The sequence below is a fragment of the Amphiprion ocellaris genome, chromosome 11, assembly GCF_022539595.1.
Source record: "Amphiprion ocellaris isolate individual 3 ecotype Okinawa chromosome 11, ASM2253959v1, whole genome shotgun sequence".
NCBI classification, from domain to species: domain Eukaryota; kingdom Metazoa; phylum Chordata; class Actinopteri; family Pomacentridae; genus Amphiprion; species Amphiprion ocellaris.
The window spans coordinates 7,781,610-7,805,033 of NC_072776.1; the positions used below are offsets into that span (position 1 = coordinate 7,781,610).

A 23,424-nucleotide genomic window follows, 5' to 3' on the forward strand; every position below is an offset into this window, starting at 1 on the left:
TGCACAAAGTTTGCGTGGCTAGTACCACACGTCTTAGTGAAATTAGTGAAAAGGTGGTGCTGCTTACAGTTGATTTAAATTCCAAACTGAACAGAACCGCATCCGAAGCAGGTTAGCCGTGTGGCATAGGTTGCCATTTGTGATCTAGAAAACTACCTTGGTGACATTAAAAACTCTGGCTTTAGGCTCAACATAACTCACTAACCCGCTAATCTTGCTTCATAGTACCACCCTAAGCACTGCTATCTGAATATCCATAATACAAATGTAACAGAAATGGAACAGATAAGCCTGATTCTCCACATTTAGCTGTGATCCTATCATGTTCACATGACTACAAATCTGTTTCAATTATTGTTTAAGCTCCAAAACTCATAGAAAAATGCTTGTTGGGTTTATATAGCTATGTGACATTTATAATCCTTGATTCAGCAGAGTAAACTATTGATATGCAGTGTTTCTCTTTCCTGTGACTGTCCCTAAAAATAACTAAAGGTTGACAAAGAAACCAACTTGTCTGTTGTTGCCACAGAGAGTTCCAGATTCCATTTCAGCATTTTTTAATGTGCAGTCGGAAAGATGTGTTCTTTATTGTTTGAGTGTGCCATCTTTGTTTTATTGCTAATAATCCTTTAAAAGTAAAAGTTTATTTTTAACACAATATGTCTTTATATGTCTGCGCACATATGTGTATGTTCAAGATCTATGACTCAATGTAAATTGTGACCAAGCGACAACGTGCATTTTTCCTTCCTTTCCATTTTTACACCGTTTCATAGCACTATTAGTTGGTTGACTGAACCACAGATGAGCTATGCTTTACAGAATCCAAATTACACTCGAGCCATTTTTCATCCTGTGGAACTCTTCACAGGCAAAGAGCCATGGATGGGCCTGTTCACTTTCCTTATTTGTCCTTGTCTGCTGGAGGTTGCCGCTGGCTGACATAGCCTGAATTTAAGTGGACATCAATCTCGATAAAGAGGCAGAGCCCAGAGGAATATTACCTCCTCAATTTTTTTAGCTGTTTAGCCAGACAGAGCATGTAAGCATGTTTCAAATCCCCCGAACTGAAACCTCCAATAGCAAGCAAAATATTTGGTTCGTGTTGCGATTTCACAGCATGACATCTTTTAGGTTTTCATGTCTCTGTCCCGTAAGTCAGCATTGCTTTTTGAAAAACCTTGACTCAGAATAGGACAAGATGCATGTATTTGCATGGCTGTGATGATAACAAGATTTCCTCCTGCTGGCCAGGGGCCTATCTCAGCATTGCAAGAGTGATGCAGGGAAAATTTGGCTGAGAGTGGCAGCCGTGCCACAGCGGACTGGACTTCATGCTCTCCTCACAAATGAGAGTCATTAATTCTCCATGTAGGTAGAGTTTTTCACATGCGGTGCAGGAGTCCCTCTTCCTCTGGGACGAAGCCATAACCTGGCCTTACTCAACTCAATCAGTGCTGCTTCTTCTTATTCTCCTGCTCTCCTCTTCCTCTGTCTCTGCACGTCTCTCCCCAGTTTCTGTTTGCTTTCCCTCAGCTATGTGAAGACAAAGTTGCCAGATCTGTCTGTTTGTTGAGCCCATCTGATAAGTTGCAGATAAGTCACCATTGTTTGGAAAGATTGCCATCATCTCTGATGCTGGAGGCATTCTGTTTTCCTCTTATTGTGCAATATGAGTTGTTCCCAGTTGGCTACGTTGACCTAAATTTAAAGTATTTGCACTTGACAGTTTTTAAAGCTTGTGTGCTTGAATTTAGATATTCTTTCTCGTGTGTTTGTTTTGCGAGCAGACGCACCTGAGGCAGTTGAATGAATTTACATCACAATCAGATTCAATAGCAGGTTGTTCGGCAATGGCAAAATTATTTTTTCAAGAAACGAAATAACACAAAAAGGAAGCATTAAAAGTAAACTGCGGTCAGGTGTCATAAAATCAATTCCGAAAACTGATCGGCATCATTGCTGATAGGCAAGTAGTAAGAATCATAGTTTTTTCATTTGATTTTCCTGCCAGTGCAAAGTGTTACCTACACTTATAGACCATATGGTGGCACAGTGATGCAACTGAATCCCTACTGTAGAAAAGCATTTGGCACTGACATAATCTGTATATTAAGATCTCAGCGAGCATCACGGGCTATTTGCAATTCACAGTGTAAACAAACAGAAGAGCTCTTCAAAGGCTCCAGCTTCAACATAATTGGAAAGGAAATGGAGCCAGAGCTGAGCTAATGTTTCTCAGCTTTTTTCCTCTGCTATTAGTGATCTGAGGTCCCAGAAGAATGAAAAGCTGGACAGGTCTTCCCTCAAAGAACTAAAGTGTAATTTAGATTTTTTTTTATTTTTTTTGTTTGTTTGTTTGGTTGGTTGTTTGTTTCACAGAAAATATTTGTGTCCCAGTTTCCCTCTGTGTCTTTAACTTCTTTTTTTCTGTTTGTGTTTTCATAGTTTCCCTCACCACTTTTTGGTCTGTTCTGTGGAAAATTATCTACTCCTTCACAGCTTGGGAATAAATTATATCACTCTCCTGTGATGGGTGGGATGGTTGGAGCAGCAAGCCAAAAGAAATATATAATATGTTGTTTAAAAAAACTCCCTTTTTGCATTTTGGTGCAGATTAAATTTGCTGTTAAGGGACCGCTTAAGAGGTCATTGTTTCTGTTTTCTCCAAATAACAGGATGACCTTGTTTGGTTCCGAGGTAATTGTAGAGTCATTCTGAAAGCCTGCTGGTGAGGTCTTGTCTTGGGAGGTCTGTGGATGGAGAAACCTGTCCCGACACACTGAGTCCTGTCTCCAGATCTGGGACTTGCTCAGTTATGAGTTAGTGGTTTGGTGACGTCCGGCTCCCCATGGCACGCCATTCAAACTCAGACCTGCCATTACAGAGACTGTGGCACATTAATATAAAAAGCCTGTGGGGTTGAAAGTACTTTAGCACTGTTTCGTGGCAATATCAATTTACCCGCTTAGCCTCCAAGGGCAACAGCAGTTGCCTAATTAGTATGAGCTGCTGTGAAATTTGCACCATGAGCAGTTGTACATATTAAGTATTTTGAATGTTTTTTTTCCAGAGCTATCAGAGGTGATGAAAACAAGTGGAGTTTGATAATGACAAGTGTCTCATGTTCGACGAGGCCTTCTGGCTTGCGTCCACGCAATATTAATGAGCCGTTGACCTTTCTCATAGCGGATGTAAATAAGTGCTTGGCTTTCAAAAGTTATATTAAATCAATGACTCATCAGTACGAATCACCGCGCGCAGCATAACAAAATTTTGTTGACTTGATTGAGGTGATCTCCATAAAAATTGAATTCGCCTCAAGAAGCATTCGTGCTTCATTAGAGTGTTGGTGGACTGTGATGAGAAGGGGGCCAGTAAATGACAACAGTGTGAAGTAATCAGAGGAGGAGATGCAATAGTTTGCTGATTCAAACTGTGACCTTTGATAAGAAAGTTATGTAACAAGCCACAGATTAATTTTTCTGATTTTTTTTTTTTGCTTATTTATTTATTGAACTATTAGACCTGTTAATGTCAGAAAATATTAAAATTACACTTCTCGGAGGTCAAAGTGACCTCTGAGAGTTTCTTATTTTATTCAACTAAACGTCAAGAACTCAGATCTTCTTCATTTGACTTATATAACTGAGAAAGCAAATAAATCCTCACACTTGAGAACCTTATACCAGATTTATATTTTTGCTTAAAAAGGTACTTAAGCAATTTTAAAGACAGTTTTCCAATCAGCTAGGCAAACATAATATTGCAGCATTGGGAAAAACTGAAATAAGTAGTCTTCAATATGGGAACTGGGACACTGTGGAATCAATCTTTTTTTTTCTGTTCTTTTCTGTGCAAGCTGGCCACAATTTAAGAAAACACAAGAAAACAGAGAAGAAAGAAACCAGTGAGGGAAACATATTAGTTTGATATCCTATGCACTGCATTTTCTAAAGCACTTTAAATACAGACATATAGAAAGACTAAATGCACAAAACTCAACTGAGCTGCAACACAGTAGATTTTTTTCAGGGACATGAATGGAATCTTGTTCTACGTGCTCTTCATGATTGTGTTTTCTGCGTTTTACAGTGAATTTCTAACTTTTTTGTCAAATTTGGAAATGCATTTTGCTTTTATATTCTTAATGTTTACTGTCTTCTAATATTTGCCTGGGCCACCTCAGAATTATTGTCACTGAGCATGTAAAAAAAGAAGAGATGGAAAGTCACGTCTTAATGCAATAATTTCCCAAACATATATTATTATTCTTTTCATTAATTGCTGTAGTAAAAACTTGTGCTTTGCCACGAAATTCAAAGGTGTTTCTTCTACTAAATGTGTGTCTGTTTTCACCTCTGTTCTCTTCCCTCCAACTCCAAACCTTTTCTACCACCTTGTGACAGACGCCATGCTGCTGGTGGCACAGAGGCTGGAGGGACCGTTCAACATTGAATCTGTCATGGAGCCCATTGATGTCAAGATTTCAGAGGCCATCATGAATATGCAAGATAACAGTGCCCAGGTCTCCTACAGGGTATGTCAATTAGATGTATTTCCCAAAGAACAAAAGTAACACCTCAGACAGGCTGCTGTTGAAGTCCAACTTTTTTCAGAAAGTGAAGAAGTAGATTTGCTGGAAGTCACACTGGGCTGTGTCAAAGGTGTGCAGAGCAACACGTTCTAATTATGTCCAAGTTTAGGTCTTGTATTTGAATTATATGTTTGAATTTGGTCAGATAATCTTAGTTCAACTAACAGTAGTTAATGTGTTTCCTGTGTTTTACTGCATTTTTCTTTGCCCACAAAATTGTAGTCAAAAAAAAAAAAAAAAAGGGGTAGGTGGTTGTGAAGAATATTTTTCTTCCTACACAGATTCAAATGCCAGTTCCCATTCAAAGCTAAATGCTCAGTTGGCTTTCCCATGCGACAGATGCAGTTTTGTTTATGGTTTAAGTATATGTGGTGTTTTCCCAAAAGCCCATAAAAACTTAACTCTGCCATCTTAAATAGCATTGGTCACGGCTCCTAGTTGAATCACCTATGAACGTGGTTACCTCAGCTTGACACAGCGCAATGTCACACCGGTTGTGAGGGGTGAAGGCTTCACAGGGCCTTAACAAAACAGCATGTTCTCCCCTATTTTCAGCGTCCTGAGTAATTTAAACCGCTGACAGTTGGGTGCCCATGTTTTTGTAATTGCAGGTTTTTCAAGGCTGTGGCCAGCCAAAACCCGCAGGAATCACTAGGTCTGCTCGTGGTGTTTCGGATGTGTTCAACGCCCGCTTCAGGCCCTACAGCCCAGAGGAGCGGCCTACCACTGCAGCTGGCACAAGCCTAGACAGACTGGTAAGGACACAAAGCCGATGCTGCTGTTTTCAGACGAGACGCTGCCTCAGTGTAAACATCATTTGTCTTTCTGACTTGACACTGTTGATTAAAGCTGGTGATTTGCCATCGTAAGCCCCTGGAGCCGGAAATTAATTCTTTGTACTTGTCCTCCATTCAGGCCCCCTCTATCGATTTGTGTTTGTTAACGAATCAACAGCTTTAACCCAAGAGGGCAGTGGAAGGTGTGATGCACTGCGTTCAGTGCCCTTCTCATCTCTGTGTACTTAGCAAACAGAAAAGAAAGGAATGAAAAGAGATGGATAGATTTTGTCAAGCTGACCATATCAATTGTTGCTCCAAAGCACACCTTTATTTTCTGTCAGATTATCTGTATGTTTGTTCGATAGGATCTTGATACATGGATTTCCATCTCAAACAACCTTGAAACATAAAACGCAGCATCGGGGTAAAGGTTAACACATGGCTGACAGTCCAATTCAACTGAGAGACAGTTCTCATCATGGATTACCTTTGCAGCCACAGTGCCCTTCCTTTCTCCCCTCTGGCCCTGTTCATAGTGAATCTTTATGAATTGTATTACAATGATGTTGGTATTTACTGCTATTTACACATATCTATATGTACAGAAAATACCAAAAATAATAGTTTTCTTTAGAGGAATGGCAGCATCACTCATAATGTTTAATACACGCCTAGTCTTGTCAGATGTCTTAGTGTTTTTCTGTCTGGCTAATAGGTTATTTAGTTGATGGGTACATCATTTGAAAAGCAGTCCTTTTTGGCCATATGGCTTTTGAATTCCCACAACCATAAATGAGGTATTTGTTTTGTTCAATACTAATTATGTTTTTGCACAATCTAATTTATTCTCGATGCATTTTTGATGTCTTATGTACAGCAGTACTCTTTTTAGCTTTGCATGTCCATCAGTGCTTTTTTTCCACCTACACTGAATTAATTAAGACTGTCTGTTTTCTCGCCTTTATGCTGCAAACCAGAGGATTGTTTGGAGTACGATGCAACACAGTGTAAGGTTCAATATCTTATAATTCATGTATTCTTTGCTGGGACTATTGTCTATTACTGTTTTATGTGTTAAGACTGGAAGCAACAATGGTGTTTTAATATTACACAGACAGGGTTGCAGAGTACTGTGTCAAAAGCATCAGAGATTTCCACTAGGCATCACTGACCTGTAAATCCCAATGGTATGCAGCACCTAGTGTGCCACAGTCTCATTTTATCTCACATGGGAGTCAATGTCACATACTCTCATTGGAGTGCTTCTTGTGATTTATTAGGTGTTCTAATGCAAGAACTCTTCAAAGCCCAATAATGTGGTGTATTGTGGCATCAAAGTGTCAACTGTTTAATACAGTATTTTACAGTCGAGCTGCTAACACCACAGAGATTGTTGAACACGTGCCACGGTGTCCTCAGCTGGTCCGGATTCCTCTCCGAGATCCAACATAAACTTTCATTGACCGCCATATCTACTCGAGACACATCCCGGTCCAAGACCCTCGTAGCTGTAGCTAATAGAGTGAAGTCCTCAAGGAACCCGACCAATCAGCAGACGACCTGCTCCGTCAGAGCTGGCAGAGGGGAGAGATGTGAAGGGTTGGTGGGGGACTGTTACAGGCAGCATCTGTTATAATGGTACAGTGATGTAGGGGCTCGCTCCAGAAAATGAAGCTCAGTGACAAGAGCTTATTTTTGACATCCCATAACTAAACCAGTTCACCTGAACAGAAAATTCCATTATCAGCACGCCTGAGGTATCATTCTGATCTGGACATAGGAAGCTGCAGATTATGACATCTCTGTAATAGGCTGTAATACGTGTTGTTCGGATCGTGGAAAGTAAAGGGAAATGTATAGTTTGTCTTTGGGCTCAATGCAGATCACATCCATCGCCTCAGAATGAGAATCTGAACTCTGCTTTCCATAGATTTTGGAGTTTCAGAGACTGAATGCTTTGAATGCTTATGCCATTTCAAACAAGAAACGAGCAGCCGCATGCAAATTAAGCTACGCTGACTCATAGCCAAGTATACTGCAAGCGTTGAACAGATTTTTGGGGCCACATGAGGCGACCAAAACAAGCTAGAAAGTCACCACTGACAATTTCAGTAATATGGCAAACTTACTAGCAAACAGTTCCATTTTTACTCATCCAGCAGATACACAGCAACATTAACTTGACGTCATGTTGCAGGCAGTTTGATGAATATTCACTCTCTCCTCTGCTATTTGGCTTCCAATAATTCTTAGTGGAGATATATGGCTCTTTAGCTGCTGAATGCTCTGCTCTGTTCTCTGTTGTAGCCAGTGGCTGACTGTCTGTCTGCTGTTTGATGCTGAAAAGATAGTGTACAGAGCATTTCACTGAAAACAACTACTCCGGTCTGTCTGAAAACAATGCTGATGAGGGCATTGAGGGTGAACCAAAGAATAGAAAAAGTAGGCCGGAAAACCAAGGCAATGACAGATAAGACTTTTCAGCAGTGTTTTGTTGCTCTACCTTGTACTTTAAAATACTCCAAAGATCTTCTATAGGATTCGAGTTAGGGAACATACTGCCCAGATCATAGTTGGCTTTTTTTTGTCCTTAAAACTCCTTGCATGGTTGTTGCAGTGTGTCTGGGCTCACACTTTTAGGGGCGTACTTTTACTCAGTTCTATAAATGCCATCTCCCCTACACCTCTTGCTTTCCCGTATCATCTCTCTCCCAATTATGTGTTTGATGGTCGGCACCATCCAGTCACTGTGGTAGTCCTGGCCGGGTCCACCCCAAACATACTGGATCCCATCGGATCCAGACAAATTTGTTTTGGTTTCCTTTGACCAAAGAATGTGCTGCCAACATTCATCAGACTTATTTACATGCATTTGGGCAAAGTTTAATCTTGAAGTTTTCTGCCTTTTGTGAGCAAGACTTTCCTTCATGGACATCGTCTGTAGAGGCTGACTACACGCGATGTCATTCGCACTGTCTCACTGAAGCGCCAGTTTCCACAAATATTCCCTGTGCCAAGTCATATGCACTTATGTGTGTGTTTTTCAGTGCAAGATTACATAAAATGGGGAATTTGTGTGGAGCATCATTTTTCAAGGACAGCTGCTGCGCCTTCTGTTATTGGTAGTATAGCTCTTCCTGTACCTTCTAATCACTACTACAGCTTATGTTCGAGGCTGTTTCCCAAGAAGTATGCTCCTATACAGCTAAACTGCATGCTGGGGTAATTTTCTGCCCAATTATGTTTGTTTGTCATGTGTCACTAATGTATTTATAATCAACGTATCTTTGCCATTTATTATATTGCTTTCCATCCAATCATGTACTAGATGGGGCGAGACTTATAACCTTGTAACCTAGAAAATGTAGAAGCCTAAAACAAGTTGGCAGAAGGCCATATTTTAATCATACCACTGGAGTTTTCCAAAACCTATCCAAGTAATTTTGGTGCCTAAACCTAACAGAGTTTCTGACAAGAAGTTTTCATTGAGCTTGTGGAATTTCAATGGTATGCATACCGTTTCTGGAATTCTGACATTTATGAGTGGAATATGGTAATCACTTGTGTTGTAGTTATTGCTGGTAAGCTGATTTTTATTCCACTGAGGTTGTACTTTGGGGCCAGTGTTTTTAATGCTATTAATTGAACATTGAAGATGAACTGTATACAGATTAAATTCATTCACTGTAAGCAACAGCTGTCAGTAAACGTCTCACTAGAAATATTAAGTTAACAGCTATTGTCATAGCCTATAATTACTTCCCAACTGTGTGAAGACATATAATTGAAGAACAGCTGTGTTTTCTTCGTCAGAAGTGTGTCGTCCCTCGTCCAAACTAAAGCGCGTCTCTCAACACGATATGGTTAACCTCATTGAGCACTTAAACAGTTACATAAGGGGTGGTAGTGTGTTTAATCTCATACATTAAAGCTGACTGCATGCTGAGTGAATGTGTAACAGCATTTAAATGAAACATCCTCAGTGGCATTCAGCATTTAAGCATTCAGACAAACAGAAAATGTGAAAATATTGAATGACTTCAATGGTGCTGGTTTGGTTGACATTGAGCTATGTTGGTTGTGCTCATATGTTACCGCACACATCTGCTCTGAACTCAGCTCCACATTTTACCTCCAGCTGTCAAAAATCTAACAGTATAACACTGGTTGTTAACACCCAGCAAGCAAGCAAAGGCATGGCAAGGACATGCAGAAAACTGTCCATGAGTGCCCTAGTTATAACCTTACATTTGTACTTCTCTAACTTGCAGGAAATGTAATGTAATTCTGTTGAGGTCCTGCAGTTAAGCTCACCGCCTCATATGGCTACAGCTCGCAGGCAGAGAATACACTGTTCATGGATTTGCAACATGTAAATGTTATTTCACAAGATCATTTTTAGAACACTTAATTATAATACCAGACTATGAAAAAGGGAGCAAATAGAACAATCATCTTTGCAGTAATGATTGTATACTTGTATTGGCTTTTAGTTTCTAAAAGTCTCTAAAAAAAAAAAAAAAAATCTATGGATTTGGTGTAAAGTGTAGTGAGTTGGGAAACATAAGCCACTGAACTAAATACTGAAACAGGTGGTCAGTGGATGCAAACCAACCCAGTGAGGTGAATTATTTATGAAAATCAATTAATTATCCTTTGTTTTTTATGAACTGGGTGCTTGCTTCTTTCCTTACACAGTTGAGCTCAAACAATACTAGATTTTTGGAGCGAATGCCAAAAGCAATTTTTAGTGAGTTTAACAAGTCCAGTATTGATATTCTGGCTGACATTCTTTACATATACAGTATATTAGAGTTCTATTGAAAGAGGGAAATTATGGTTGCATTTTTTATTAACTTTCCAGTACTGTGTTTAAAAAACTAGTTAGCAGCTTCCCCTGGAGACACCGGTCGACTCCGCACCACCGTCTGTTCAGCTGTTTTACATACCCTGCTACATGTACAGCTGGTGTGCACATTATTGCAAACAATGGAGTCTGTGCTGCTCTGTGGGACAGACTATATGATGACACCATTTCTAAATGATCTCAAGCAAAAAAAAAAAGGAGGTTTCCATATCGTATATCAGCCAATCATATTTCGATCAGGCTCAATTATGCAGTACATTTTAACGTGACAGGACTGTGCCTCCATATCTTGGTAGCAATCTTTCCAAAAGGATCTCATCTTGAAAAAATATATTTTTTAGTATTTTAAAGATGGAGGTGTCAGACTATAACTGTTTTCATCTCTTGAAAGTTCAACCGCAATTCTCAGTTCTCTTTTAATACCTATCATGAGCAAAATATAGAAGATCAAAGACTGATTTCAACCAATGGCAGCTCTTTGCAGGCTTGTTACACCTGAGAAGTATCACACATCACATTAAAGCACAGTGCCTTTGGTTTTACCTAAAGCGTCTTCTCAGTCTGCATGTCTTAATTGAAACTCTTTCCATACCTCTGCGCTGTATGTTAGGAGTAGGTGTAAAGGTGCCAGTTGTTTCTAGCAGCCGCCTCATGCCATCATTAGCGTGACAGCATGTGTGTGTTTATTCTGCAGCAGGGACATGACTGGGTTCCATGTGAGAGCTCATCTCTGTTGTCCCACACACTGTCCTCGTTTACATTCTGCCACAGGATAATTACCCGTGACAGTGACACTGCTCAGCCTTGTGAAAGTTGACAATAGTTTAAAGTGTCCTTTGATAAGAACTTCTTGTCTGGATTTACTGTTAAGTTTGTGAGTCAAAGAATGAGCAAGGGATGGCGGGGAGTGCCTGTGTTCATTTCTTCTGTTGCCTATAGAGGAGCCTGGAGGAGCAGGCCCACCTCCAGCTCAATGAGCCATGACTGTTTAATTGCCTGACATTCTGTCAGAGCACACACCCTCAAAGCTCTGAGAGAAATGGAGATTTTAAAGTCCAAAGAGGGGATAAAGGCACAACAGACTGTCAGGCTCAGAGGCGCATTAAAGATAAGAAGTGGAGCTTTTAATTTGACATTTGTAACAAGTTTTGTGCAGTTCAATTTAGTGTAGTTTTATTGGTCCTTTTTGTCTCCCTTGTGTAACACACGGTTTACATTCTATCATCGTGGCACTATGGCACAACAATAAAAGTGTGACACAAACAAGACTAGACTGAAGGAAGAGTCTGTGGGGAACAATATTTGTCAGAATTGAAACCCGTAATCTATGACTTCAAGCTCATGAGTTGTACTGAATCTTCTTTTTACACCCTTTTGAAGATGGTTCCTGAAAGTCAATCAGACATATCAGATATTAGTTTAAATTATTAGGGACGAGAAGGTCATTCATGTACATGGTCTCTGATTAAATGAAAGTTAAGTCAGCAATGGCAAGCTCAGACATCCTTGATGAATTCAGAAAACTCTCTTCAACAAAAGCGGAAAAAGAAAATCTAGGTCAGTTAATGTATGTGTATGTATTGAGTTTTTCATTTTTTTTTAAATCAGGCACAATTTAATTCATTTGACATTAAAACAGTCTTTCTGCCAAAAGCACTTCCAACTGGTAAAAGAGAGAAAGCAGGAGAATTCATTTATTTACCGATTACCAATTAAGAACTATAGTCCATGTTTGCATTTTAAGTGGTGTTCATAGAATCAGATTTTCAACAAAATGTTTCAGTTTTCTTAGATACAATTTTCACATTTTTCTTAATAATCAAAATCAGCAATTACTTTTTTGTTTTTCCATGCACACAAACATGACAGAGGGTTGATTATTATGACTAAACACATCAAACGCAGAAGCTATAATTGTAAACAAATTACGGCTTCCCCTTTCATCTGTGCAGATATAATTAACTCTGTCTGCATCTCTCTGTCCATCTCACCCTGTCAACGTTTCTTGTTCTTTTGCTGGATTGAGGAGACATTTTTGAAAAACCAAAGTCAACACTCAACCGTGGCTATCTAGTTTGCAGTCAGGCATACGACCCCAGATTAGTCTAAACTTGCTGCAGCAAAATTGCTGAATACTGCTCAAAAGTGGAACAGAAAAACAAAAATACTGTAGGAAATACTTCTTAGGCAGTCTGCTGGACACTTAGCAACGGTTTCCAACCTGGCATCACAAGATAAATACAAAGGGCTGTGTTTGAATTAAGAGGATGAAGAGAAAAGTGTGTGTCTAACATTGAAATAAATATGTTAGTACCTCAAACTGACTGCAATAGAGTGTCACTTATTGGCAAATGAATACACTGATGCCGGTACATCTGCAGTAAACTAATAAAAAAAAATGCACATAAAGAAAGAAAGATTCAAATTTCCACATCACATTTGCTTATGTTGTGTGCTATTCATCTTCCAAACTAATTCCATGTTGCAAAATCACGTATGCAACATGTATGAATACCCTGAAGTCACATTTACGACGAGTTCTCCCAGTGGATGAATGTAAAAACAGCTTCTAGTGATAAGTTCCGGAAAAATTTCAGTCTGCACAGTGAAGGTCGAACATTCAAGTGAAATAACAATAAGCAAAGTACATTTTCAAGCTGAGTGAGACTTTATAGAAAATCACCAAAGCCATCTCTCTCCCTTCGACATCAGATTGTTCCTGATCTTGCACATGCCTATTGCAGTAGGTGGGAGACCGTTGAGTCAAAAAGAGGAAACAGTCCTTTTTAGTTCGCCCTGTCGGTTAGAAAAGGTGGCAGCATGGCGGATCAATGCTTATAATGACTGCCCAGCAGCAAAGAGGTTTTGCACTTGAGTTTCCCCGTGTTTGTGTCTGCTTTTTTTTCCTTCTCTAGGTACTCCACTTTTCTACCACCGAGGTATGCAGGTCAATAAATAGCTGCTAGGTGTGACTGTGCGATTGTCTGTGTTTGCTGGCTTTGTGATAGCCCAGTGATCTGTCAGGGATTTTCTTTGCTTTTCACCAATACATGGGCTCCAGCCTTCCATGACTCTGATTAGGAGTTCATGAAGAGTGTGAATGAAAGGTGCAAAAAGCCAACTTTTCAGCTCGACTCTGGTGATTTGTCACTTGAGTCTTGCCAGGAACAGCATATCGAGTTGCATAGTAAATCTTTTCACTGCATGGTGTGAAGTGGAAACTGTGATATCGCCTTTATTCTCTGCTCACTTTCATGATAGGAGAGATTATTAATTTATACAGTTGGTACATGGATAAACTGTGATAGCACAACATTAAGTAAAGCTGAATATTCATGTGCAGGATTTCTTTTCTCTCATTCTTTGCCGTGTTCAGTAGGAAACACTGAGCGAAACATTCGTGTGGTTTGTGAAGTCAGTTGTCAGGAGAAAAACACAACCACTCCTTTCCAGAATCTTGACCCTGGCATTATATTTCTTCAGTCCAGGAACATGTCAAGCCACTGAAACAGTCTTGTTTTGGATACAGCTTAATGGAAGTAAAGTGGGCCTATCCACATCCCAATTCTCTGAGTTGTTTTATCTACTGACTCTTGCCCAAGACATGCAATTATGGAGATTCCTCAGATTCTAGCATAACTGATACTTTTTCTAAGACCACACAAAAATAAATAGTCTAGCCGTGCATATGTGGCAAGATGCTTCAGGGCACTGTTTGACTGCAAGTTTAACAATGCTCTGGGTTAAGGGCTGGCATTCAAGCATGAATGTTCGACTGCTAAAATTAAAGCCTCACAAATTCCAAATAAACCTTAAAATGTAAATCAACCCTTCTGCAGCACCTGCAAATGAACCGAAACAGACCTGGCCTATTTTTTGTGTCACTCAATCATGGTATCAATTTATCACCGAAGAAATGTGGAAAATAAACACGAATTGAAAAGCTTCATTACTGACAAACATCATTAGTGATGGGTATTACAGAATGTCAGTAATCTCTTTTAAATGTTCATGATCTGTTCCCTTTTTAAACAAGCTACCTGTGCAGTACACAGCAGTTGTGTTAGTGGTGGTGTTTGCTATTTGTTCAGAAAACAAGACGGCAAAAACAGAAAAAGAAGTTGCCCAAGCAGGCATGATGTCAAGGCGCCACTTTCTTAGCAAAACAGCTGTGTTTACTGTTGGTGAGCTAAAACAGAAAGTAACTTCCATTTCCAAGTATGATACTTGGTGTGCTTACAAATATGAGAAGCTGCGGCGTTACACCACATGCAGATGTTCGACATTTCAACTGGGCTGAAAGTTAAACAAACTGGTAAATGTGCATTTGCATTGTTCAGTTCTCTTTTTCAAGCCTTGCTATCAGTGCTTGAAAAGATCCAAAATGCAGACGCTGTATTTACTTAAATGGGCACACCACAGGTCTTTAAAATGGCATTTTAAAGCATGGTGTTAGGTTTGCTTGTTGTCAAACGGGAAACCAAGGATCTCGGGTGGAGCTGCTGTGGGATAAGGTTGAATGCCGGGAACTAAGATGCTGGGATTTCCCGTGATTTCTCGATAAAATATGCTCCTTTTAAAAAACACCTGCAGTAACTCAGGCTTTTCACATTCAGGGCTTTTTTTTTTTTTTTTTTTTGCATGTGGCACAATAAGACCAGGCAATGTCACCTAAAATTTGACAAATAATTGACAGAAACATCAGGGACTCAGACCCCAAGTATCAATTATTTAACATTTAACAGTAGGACCACTTTTGTTTTAACAAAGCTTTTTTTTTTATTGTTTTCATGATATTTACAGCAAAATCTGCAATCCAGTCTTCTATTGTAATGTACCAAACTTTGTATCTGTAAGAGTAACATTTCTATTTCATATTTTTAGGGGCACCTTCACACTGGTTGAGCTAATCACAAATTATTACATTTTGTGACAGTAAACAGACCATTAACTAGACAGGCTGAATTCTGGGCAGAATTTGCGTTATATTCTTTGAATACTAATATAATTAAAAGACAGCAGTAATGTGTAGTAAACCTTTAAGTTCACAGTCAAGGTTTTTGCCTTTTTATTGTGTCCATGTAGTGTTTTGTATTGGCTGAATATTTCTGCCTTGAAGCTACAGATCCTCTACAAAATACAGATTCAGACTTTCAGGGTTTCATAAAAACAGATCCAATATTCTTCTTCAGAACTGGTGTCTAGTTGGAATATCTATGGCTTAAATTGCTCTAATTTTACAACTTCCCGTTGTGTAGGTCCAAGTAGTTTTACAGTGTTTGAGCAGAGTTTTAGAAGAGCTGGAGTGCTTGAGCTGCAGCAAGTAGAGAGCAAGTGAGAACTTCATAAATCTGCACATTCTAGAAGAGAAAATGATGTAGAGTTACATCTAAGCTGTTAAAAGGCATTTTCGTGGAAAACAAACTTCTATATATGCAACTTGGATGCACATAAATGAGTTTTTAGGGATTTAATCAATGATCAGAGAGAAACTTAAATCATGAGAAGATGAGCTTGAATTATTTATGCTAACTGTCAATAAATTATCAGAATTTCTCTTCGGTCTGTTTATGTTTGTGCATCTCAGTAAACTTTGTGTAAGCTGAAGTTACTTCACATTTAAATACGAAGAAGGGAGAGCGATGCAGAGAGATGACATACATCTATGTTAGCTCAGCTCCACTGTGGATGTATGTAGTTGTGTGAGAGAGAAGCCAGACATTCCTTGAAAAGAGCATTCAACCTTCCTCAATCTAAATAAAGGTTTAAAAAAAGGCCAGTTTGTGTGGGTGTGTAACCATGTGGATGATTCTCTCCTCTTGCGCACTGCGAGGCGTGTTGTTGTACAGTCAAGATGGTGCACTTCAGGTGACCAGTAACCACAAATTATCACATCCACCCAAGTGTGGAAGTTCTAGGACAAGCACTCGTAAATGTGTTACTCATAATAACAGAATGCAGACGCGGTTGTGGCTGTGAGTGGCTCTCTGATTGCACGAGTGAAAAGTCACACATTTTGAGTGGGAGAAAGAAGTTGTTTATGTAAATGAGCAGGGAGTAAAGGCCTCCTTCATCACACAACCATCACCTCTCGCAATTAAATAATGTGCGAGACAAACACGCAAAGAGACATATCCCACAGCAACACACTTCAATCAGGCTATCAGAGAAGTGGGGTTTCAACTACTCCAAACCTTTATGACCTTGGTTCTCTAGTGATATAAAGACATCAGGTGCAACAAGCATAGAATACTTATCATCCACAGTTCACTGTTGTCATTCACAAGGCAACACAAGTAATATTGCCAAGGAGACAGGTAGAAAAGGAGCGCTGTGCCTTACTGTTGCTGGGCTGAACACGACCCACTGGCTAAACATATTTAAAAAATAGGTTTAAGCAATAAAACTTCACCAGATGGATTTTTTCTTTGAGAACATTTCATAACAATCATGATTCAAACATATAAAACAGCATTAATAATTTTCTATCTTTCATCATTATCAAAGCCTATTCCAAGATAGTTCAAATTAAAGAGCAACTGAAGTGTATACCACAATTTGGGTTCTGTGCCAGATCTGAAAAGTACATGTATGAATGCTTTTGTTCAGCTTAAGAGAACAATGTTTGATACAAAAACAGATAATACGATATGATTGAAAACCAAGTCAGCCTTCCTTACAGCAAAGACTAACCCTTAAGAGCAATTAAGTACCTAGGATTGTAGGAAAGTGCTCAACAAGTGGAATTACCTAAAGCATGGAGAAATGTCTGCCACTGACAAAGCTGCCTACATGAGGAAAAATATGTTTTTAAGGAGAAGAAAGCAGCAGAGGAAAAATGTAAGGAATGACAATGTAAACAAAATCAGTGCCAGACCGATTCTTGTTATTTGTACTAAGGAATGCCGCAAAAATCAAAAGCATGTTTAGAGAACAGCTTACAAAAAGTCAGCAATTATGGCTGGTAGGATTTTTAAAAATAAAAATAAAACATTCAGAATCATATGTTTCCCAGCACTAAGATCATCTGTATATCATCGTGACCAAAGCCACAGAGCAGTACGTTGAGACTTAGACATGTGAAACTGAAAATCTGAACCCAAAGGCTGATTTATTATCTCTTTTAAAAGCATTATGAGATGCAAAGCATCCCTATTTTGTTGCCCCTCAGTTTGACAAATATGAGACCAGGCTTTCTTTGGGTTACTAGTTCAAAAAGTCATGTTGTCCTCAACTGCAGTGATCTATTAAGAGTGAAAAGTAAAAATGGGAATTGAAACGAAACCAATGCATTCAATAAGCCATTAAATGCTATTTATGTCAACTGCACTCTATTTGAACTGCTGTGTTCATGCTTTTTTTGTTAGAAGCCTTATTTTAAAGCTGCAGTGGACAAATGGTGGCAGAAAAATCTTTCATTCCCAACATCAATTTGTTCCATGTTGTAAAACATCAAAGCAAAAAAGAAATAGATTTAATATTTGTTCATTAAAGGTTAGAAGGTTCCTCTTTGAAAACATGGGTCTTTTAACTGCATAATTAAATGCATGTACAACTCAATATATTACAAGGCTAAAGGTGATGCACTGCAGCCTCATGTCTACAGTCTAACATTTCTTTTGAACTGACTCTCAGATACAGATAGGAAATCAATATTGGCACAGCAGGTTTTCCAAATCTTCTAATTTACCACCTCTGAGACTTTGTAGTCACAGTTGCCCACTGGTTTCCATATACACTCAAATGCGTTGACAACTATGTTCTCTAACATTTAAACAAATGTGTAGAATATTGGGTGTAAATTGTTTCATCCACAGCGCATAATAAGTGCAATTCCAACCGGGCCATTGTCATTTGATCTCATCCAGATGTACAGTTTGAGCACAAACAAATATGCAACCTTAAGCAGTTTTGGGAAACGCATGTAGATGATGCACCCTCTGGCTTCGAGGTGCACAAATGCAATTACATATGGGATTTAGCTCCCAAATAGGCATATAATATACGTGGTCAGATAGATGTAGGACACTTGAAGAGTGCGATTTCGGTTCCTGTAGCTGTAGACTGCTGGAAGCTGTTGGTGCTGAAGTTGCTTATAAATGCTAAGAAACCAAAAATATGTTTAATTAATCACTGTAAACAGGTGAAGTCAATAGTGGTGAGGAAAAAGTTGCAATGTTGGCAATGAATGCCCGAGAAAGGATTTATGAAATCTTAGCCATAACTTATGTTTTGTCTACTGAAATCATGACATTAACGAGCACGCCTCAATAACTCACTTTTCCATTTTACAACTAATACCATTTTAAGTTGAAATCAAAGGTCAAGTCAGCCAGCAGCTATAATGCCAAGACTATAATTTTTCACAAAGAGGCTCAATGATTTTTGTAGAAAGTTTTCCATATATTGTCCATTCTGTCTCGGGGACTAATGCCGGTGCCATAAAGGTTCTGCTACTTTTCATATGTGTCAATACATTAATGAGGCACATTGGCCCCATTACACTCTGGGCTGCCCGGCTCTCTGGGGAACAAGGGCAGCAGGGAGAAAGCAGGCTCGCAGATGATTGCTCTGTTCTCCACAGAGTATAGCTTCCCTTTAATCATCTCCCTTTTTCAAACTTCTCCTGTCATAGCCTTGGGCGAATCCCGTGCACAAGCTCACCACTGTTTCATCAATATTCTGTCATTTCTTCTCACCACGGGATCATTGTGTGATAAATTTTGCTCACCATGATAAACCATATTGCCTAACTGTTTGGCTATCATGGGACTGAGCAAATGGTTGGAGGCAGTAATATGTAAAATGGGCTACTGAGTATGACCTACAGTCCTGTTCATTGATGGTATGTAAATACAACATGAGCTACAGCAAAATACAGCAGTTTATCATTTCTGAGGGAAACACTTGATCATGTTGTGGGGAATATGTACAGAGATTCAATATGTACAATGCTAGGTGAGGCTGGGCTTTAACAACATCTGTGTAGTGACTCATAACTAATGAAGCATAATTTCAAATGTCCCTAAAATCAAAGGAGACGACAGCATCATTTTATAAAATTAAAATGCAATCCTTTTTCTGCTGCCTTTTTCACAATTTAATGCATTTTCCTTCCTAAAGTGATCAAGCCTGGATCAAATTAGCCTAAAAAGACCAAAGACGTTGGTTTGTAATTATGCATCTCACAGTTTCCGCTATTTTTGGACCAGTGTGTTTTTTTTCATGTGTGTGTTTTTTTCAAGGTACACAGAGATTCAATGTCACATTAAATTAAATGCATGAGGAATTGTTTCCCCTACAACAGCTATGAAGACAGTTGCAAGTAAGAAAATAAAGCTATGCCTGCAGGATGTCACAGGATCCAGTGTTTAAATTCAGTACAACTTTTGCTTCACTGAAGTATGGAATCAAAACTAAATTTGACAACATAGTCAGACTGTGTGGCAGCAGTATAATGTGTGTGTGAAATCGCATCAACACACTGCACAGTATTTATTTAAGGCAGGAGTTTTTCAATCTCTAGGTGCAACACTGATAAGTGATAAATATTCATTGGCTTTGTTTCTTGCCTCATTTGTATCTTTTCTACAGTGTCTGTCAGATTTAACACTGAGATAGATCATGTGTGTAACTTGTGCTGCAATATCACAACAAATGCAAAATAATTGTCAGTTTGGGGTAATAATACAATTTTACACTCCCATTATAAGAGCTTGACAGTGCTTTTAGCAGGAGATGTAAGAAAGATACACTGGCCTGGTTGAGATTTTGTTGCAATGTCCATCAAATCATGTTGTTAAACTGTGATGTGAGCAGAATTATAACATAATATAATCAGTCATAATGAAGGGAAGCTAGAAGGAAGTTGAAGAAGGCGTGATGGCCCGCAGAATGATGCTAAAAATGGATTCATCTTGAGCGTGTAGCCCGACAGCAGAGGACAGTAACCAGCGCCGCACTGTCATATCAAACCGTATTTTACTTTCCATGTGGTTGTGCTGTTTTCTAACCATGGTTTTGCTTTGGTGTACCATTTCCATCTGTGTTAGTACTGCAGGATAAACAGCTGGGTGATGTCTTCCTACTCTCATCGATTGCAAAGTCACAAAGGGGAAACATATTTGCTTTTGCCCTCTGTTGATGGATATTGATTGGATGAAAACAGCCAGCATCTATATGCACTCTGGTAGTTACCTTCTCCGAGCAACAATGCCAGTCACTTTTGAGGTGAATGTTTCCAGACAAGGACAAAGCAGACATGACAAAGTGGAGACAAGTGCTACTCAGAACGTTAGCGCAGAGGTCACTTTGCTTTGGGCTGCCCGATGTTTTGTCTGCTGTATCAATTTTTGAATATGCTAAAAGTGCTTTTTTTTTAAAGCCAGATGGCAGGTTTTTGGTTGACAGAATCTGCTGTTTATGGGTTGACCTGAACCAATGAGGAGGACTTCATGACATGTAAGACACCAGATTTAATAGCCACGTCTGGGTACAAACACCCACAGGGCCTCAGTCCCCTGATACTCGACACTGTTGCAGTTGATTTGTTGACAACGTTACCACAAGAGAGTGCATTAGAGTTTAGGACCGACTCAGTCAACAATCAAACTCAATCACAAATGTGATGAAGAGGCAGAGTTATTCTTACTGCGGCCTTTCTCTTTGCGAGAAACTATTCGGCCTGTCCTCAACGTGGTCACTGGTCAGGGAGAGACTTGTGGCGTGGCCAAGGTCTTGGTATGAGCAGAGCCGACTCCCTGACCTCTGTAATTGAGATGCAGGAAGAATACTGCATTCGTATCAAATGAAAAACTATTTTAACGCAGACAGGAGGAGCAGTTGCCAGGGAAAATAAGTTGATCGAGGAGTTGTCTGCCCCTTGTGGTTTGGTGGTAAGACCTGCTGCCGAGTCTATGATTAGATTGAACATGCACTAATTTAGCTCGGACTTGCAGCAGAGGGATATGCTCGGTGTCGAGGAGCGATGACAACCCCAGATATGTGCTTGAAAAAGGGAGTTATTATTAATTTAATAAGAAGGAGGTGTGTTCTTTACATTTGTGAGCAAGAGAGAGAGAGAGAGAGAAAGGCGAGATTTACCAGCTGACAGAACAGCCAGGGGAGACACTGAACATTGTATGTCAGCGCTGTGGGTGTGTGTATGTGTGTTTTGAGAGTAAAAGTTAGATAGTCTGACCACATATTTCTTTCTTCTTTTTTTTTTTTTATATTGAAAGGCACATAGCACGTCCAGGCATCATCCCACGGCCAGATAAGAGCTTAGGCCCCTGACATTGTACTGTTGCCAGGAGTGTGACTGCAGCTTCAAAGCCAGTGACACGTCAGCTTTTGATCTGAGAATAGGCAAGGGCGTCTGAAAACCACTGGTCAAAGTACAGTTCACTCCCATTTGTGTTGCGAGCTGAAAGTTGGCACACAGCTGCCATACTGTTACTGTGCATGCAGAGAGCCCAAAAAGAAAAAAAGGAGAAAAAAAACCTCATCATCTGCCTGTCTGAACACTCATCTGAATGCACAGAAATACAAGATAGATGATAAATATTGTAAGAAATGCTTTGAGTGCCTGTAAACACAAAGACTTTAAGCCTCCGAGCGCCATTATCTCATTGACTCATGCTGTTGTTTTTGGAAATAATTATTCTCTGTAAACATTTCCCCATGTTTGTCCATTTAAACAAGCCAATTACTTTTTTTTTCCACAGCAAGTAAACATTGTACTGTATATCTAGTTTGTTTGGGTGGATTTCATTTGTAGTGGGAAAAAAAGCAGGTTTAAAGGGGAGGTTATGTTTGGATCACAGCTTGGTAAGCTGTGAGAGCTGTATTACATTACGATCTACTTTTCAGTTTCCTGCTGAATTAATCGTATGTGGTGTAGTGCTGCTAAAATAATATCCCAGTTTACCTATTCCTGCAGAAGTGAGAAAGAACCGGACACTGATTTGATTTAGTGCATGATTTAATTATGATATTTATTAAATATTTAGTATATAATGTCATAAAAGAGTAACTACAGTCATGGCCTACGGCTTTTTTAAACTGTAGTAGTCAAAATATTAAAAATGAAGGCACTGAGAGAAGATGGGAAAGGACAGCTCTAGGAACGGACCAGAGAAGACTGAGCATGCACTGTATATCACAGTGGCAAGAGACCAGAGGCTTTATTCACAAATCTCCTTAGAATGGGAATTCTGGTCTAAGATCACGGGTCAGCTAGCCATGAAACCTTCACTTTCGCTTAGGACTAAAGTAACGGAGAGAAAGACCAAAGAGAGAGGAGGCCATGCAGAGTCACAGGAGGCAAGGAGGCACAGAAAGAAAGAGAAAAACACAAAGGAGTAATATATGGCTCATGACAGGAAGCAGGGAATCGGGGTAAAAGAGCAGAAAATATGGCTGGGGAGGAAAAGGTACGAGTGGACAATAGTATATCTTACTGCAGCCTTCATCCTCAAGGTTTAATTTGGTGCTTGATCATGAATCTTCTTGTTTAAGCTGAGCAGAAAGACCTTTAGAGGATACGTCTGGTGATATTCTGTATTTTTCTTATTGTCATCAGATCCGGTGAAAAGAACAAAACCGACAATGAATGAATTTATGTTGCCAAATCCAGATTTTGCTTAATTTTTGTGCCAACAAGCTCTATTGTCTTGCAGAAATGATTAAAGCACATTATGGAACCATGCCGTTGCACTGGATGGTGTGTTTGTTAATGACAATAACCAAGGCTTGTGTAGTCTATGTGGAGCAACGACATACATGCTGCATTCTGCTGTTGTAATTAGAGCACCAAATGTGGATTAATCCACCACTTTAAATAGTAGCATAGCAGATAAAGTCCCATTTGTGGAACATGTGCAACTACATTGCCCAGAAAAGTCTTTTAAAATATTAAATATGCATGTCTATATAGTACATCTCTATAGTAACCCATGAGGTTGAATCTAAACGCCCCCAGCAGACTGGAGGTTTTGGCACTCACAAACTAACACCTAGTTTGACTTTACACGGAATGTATTACCAATAAGATAAAAAGAAGAAGAAAAGTAGACATATGCGTTGAATGTATGATGCACGGTACATTTGTGTGAAGAAAAGATGTAAGATGTCAACCTGAGCAACCGAAATCAGAACTTTTACATTTGTTTTTATTC

General features: G+C 39.4%; 1 protein-coding gene across 2 annotated transcripts in view; it reads left to right on the plus strand.

Annotated features, from left to right (window-relative positions):
• The window catches only part of LOC111569954 (glypican-6-like), an 84,361-nt gene that overhangs the window by 51,965 nt on the left and 8,972 nt on the right, over positions 1-23,424 (plus strand). Inside the window, exons 5-7 of one of the 2 annotated variants that reach the window (XM_035949122.2) lie at positions 4,413-4,543; positions 5,212-5,355; positions 6,357-6,386. In XM_035949122.2, coding sequence (XP_035805015.1) covers positions 4,413-4,543; positions 5,212-5,355; positions 6,357-6,386 — 305 coding nt within the window. The remainder of the gene's footprint in view (positions 1-4,412; positions 4,544-5,211; positions 5,356-6,356; positions 6,387-23,424) is intronic. The other variant, XM_023272427.3, reaches the window with a different exon arrangement.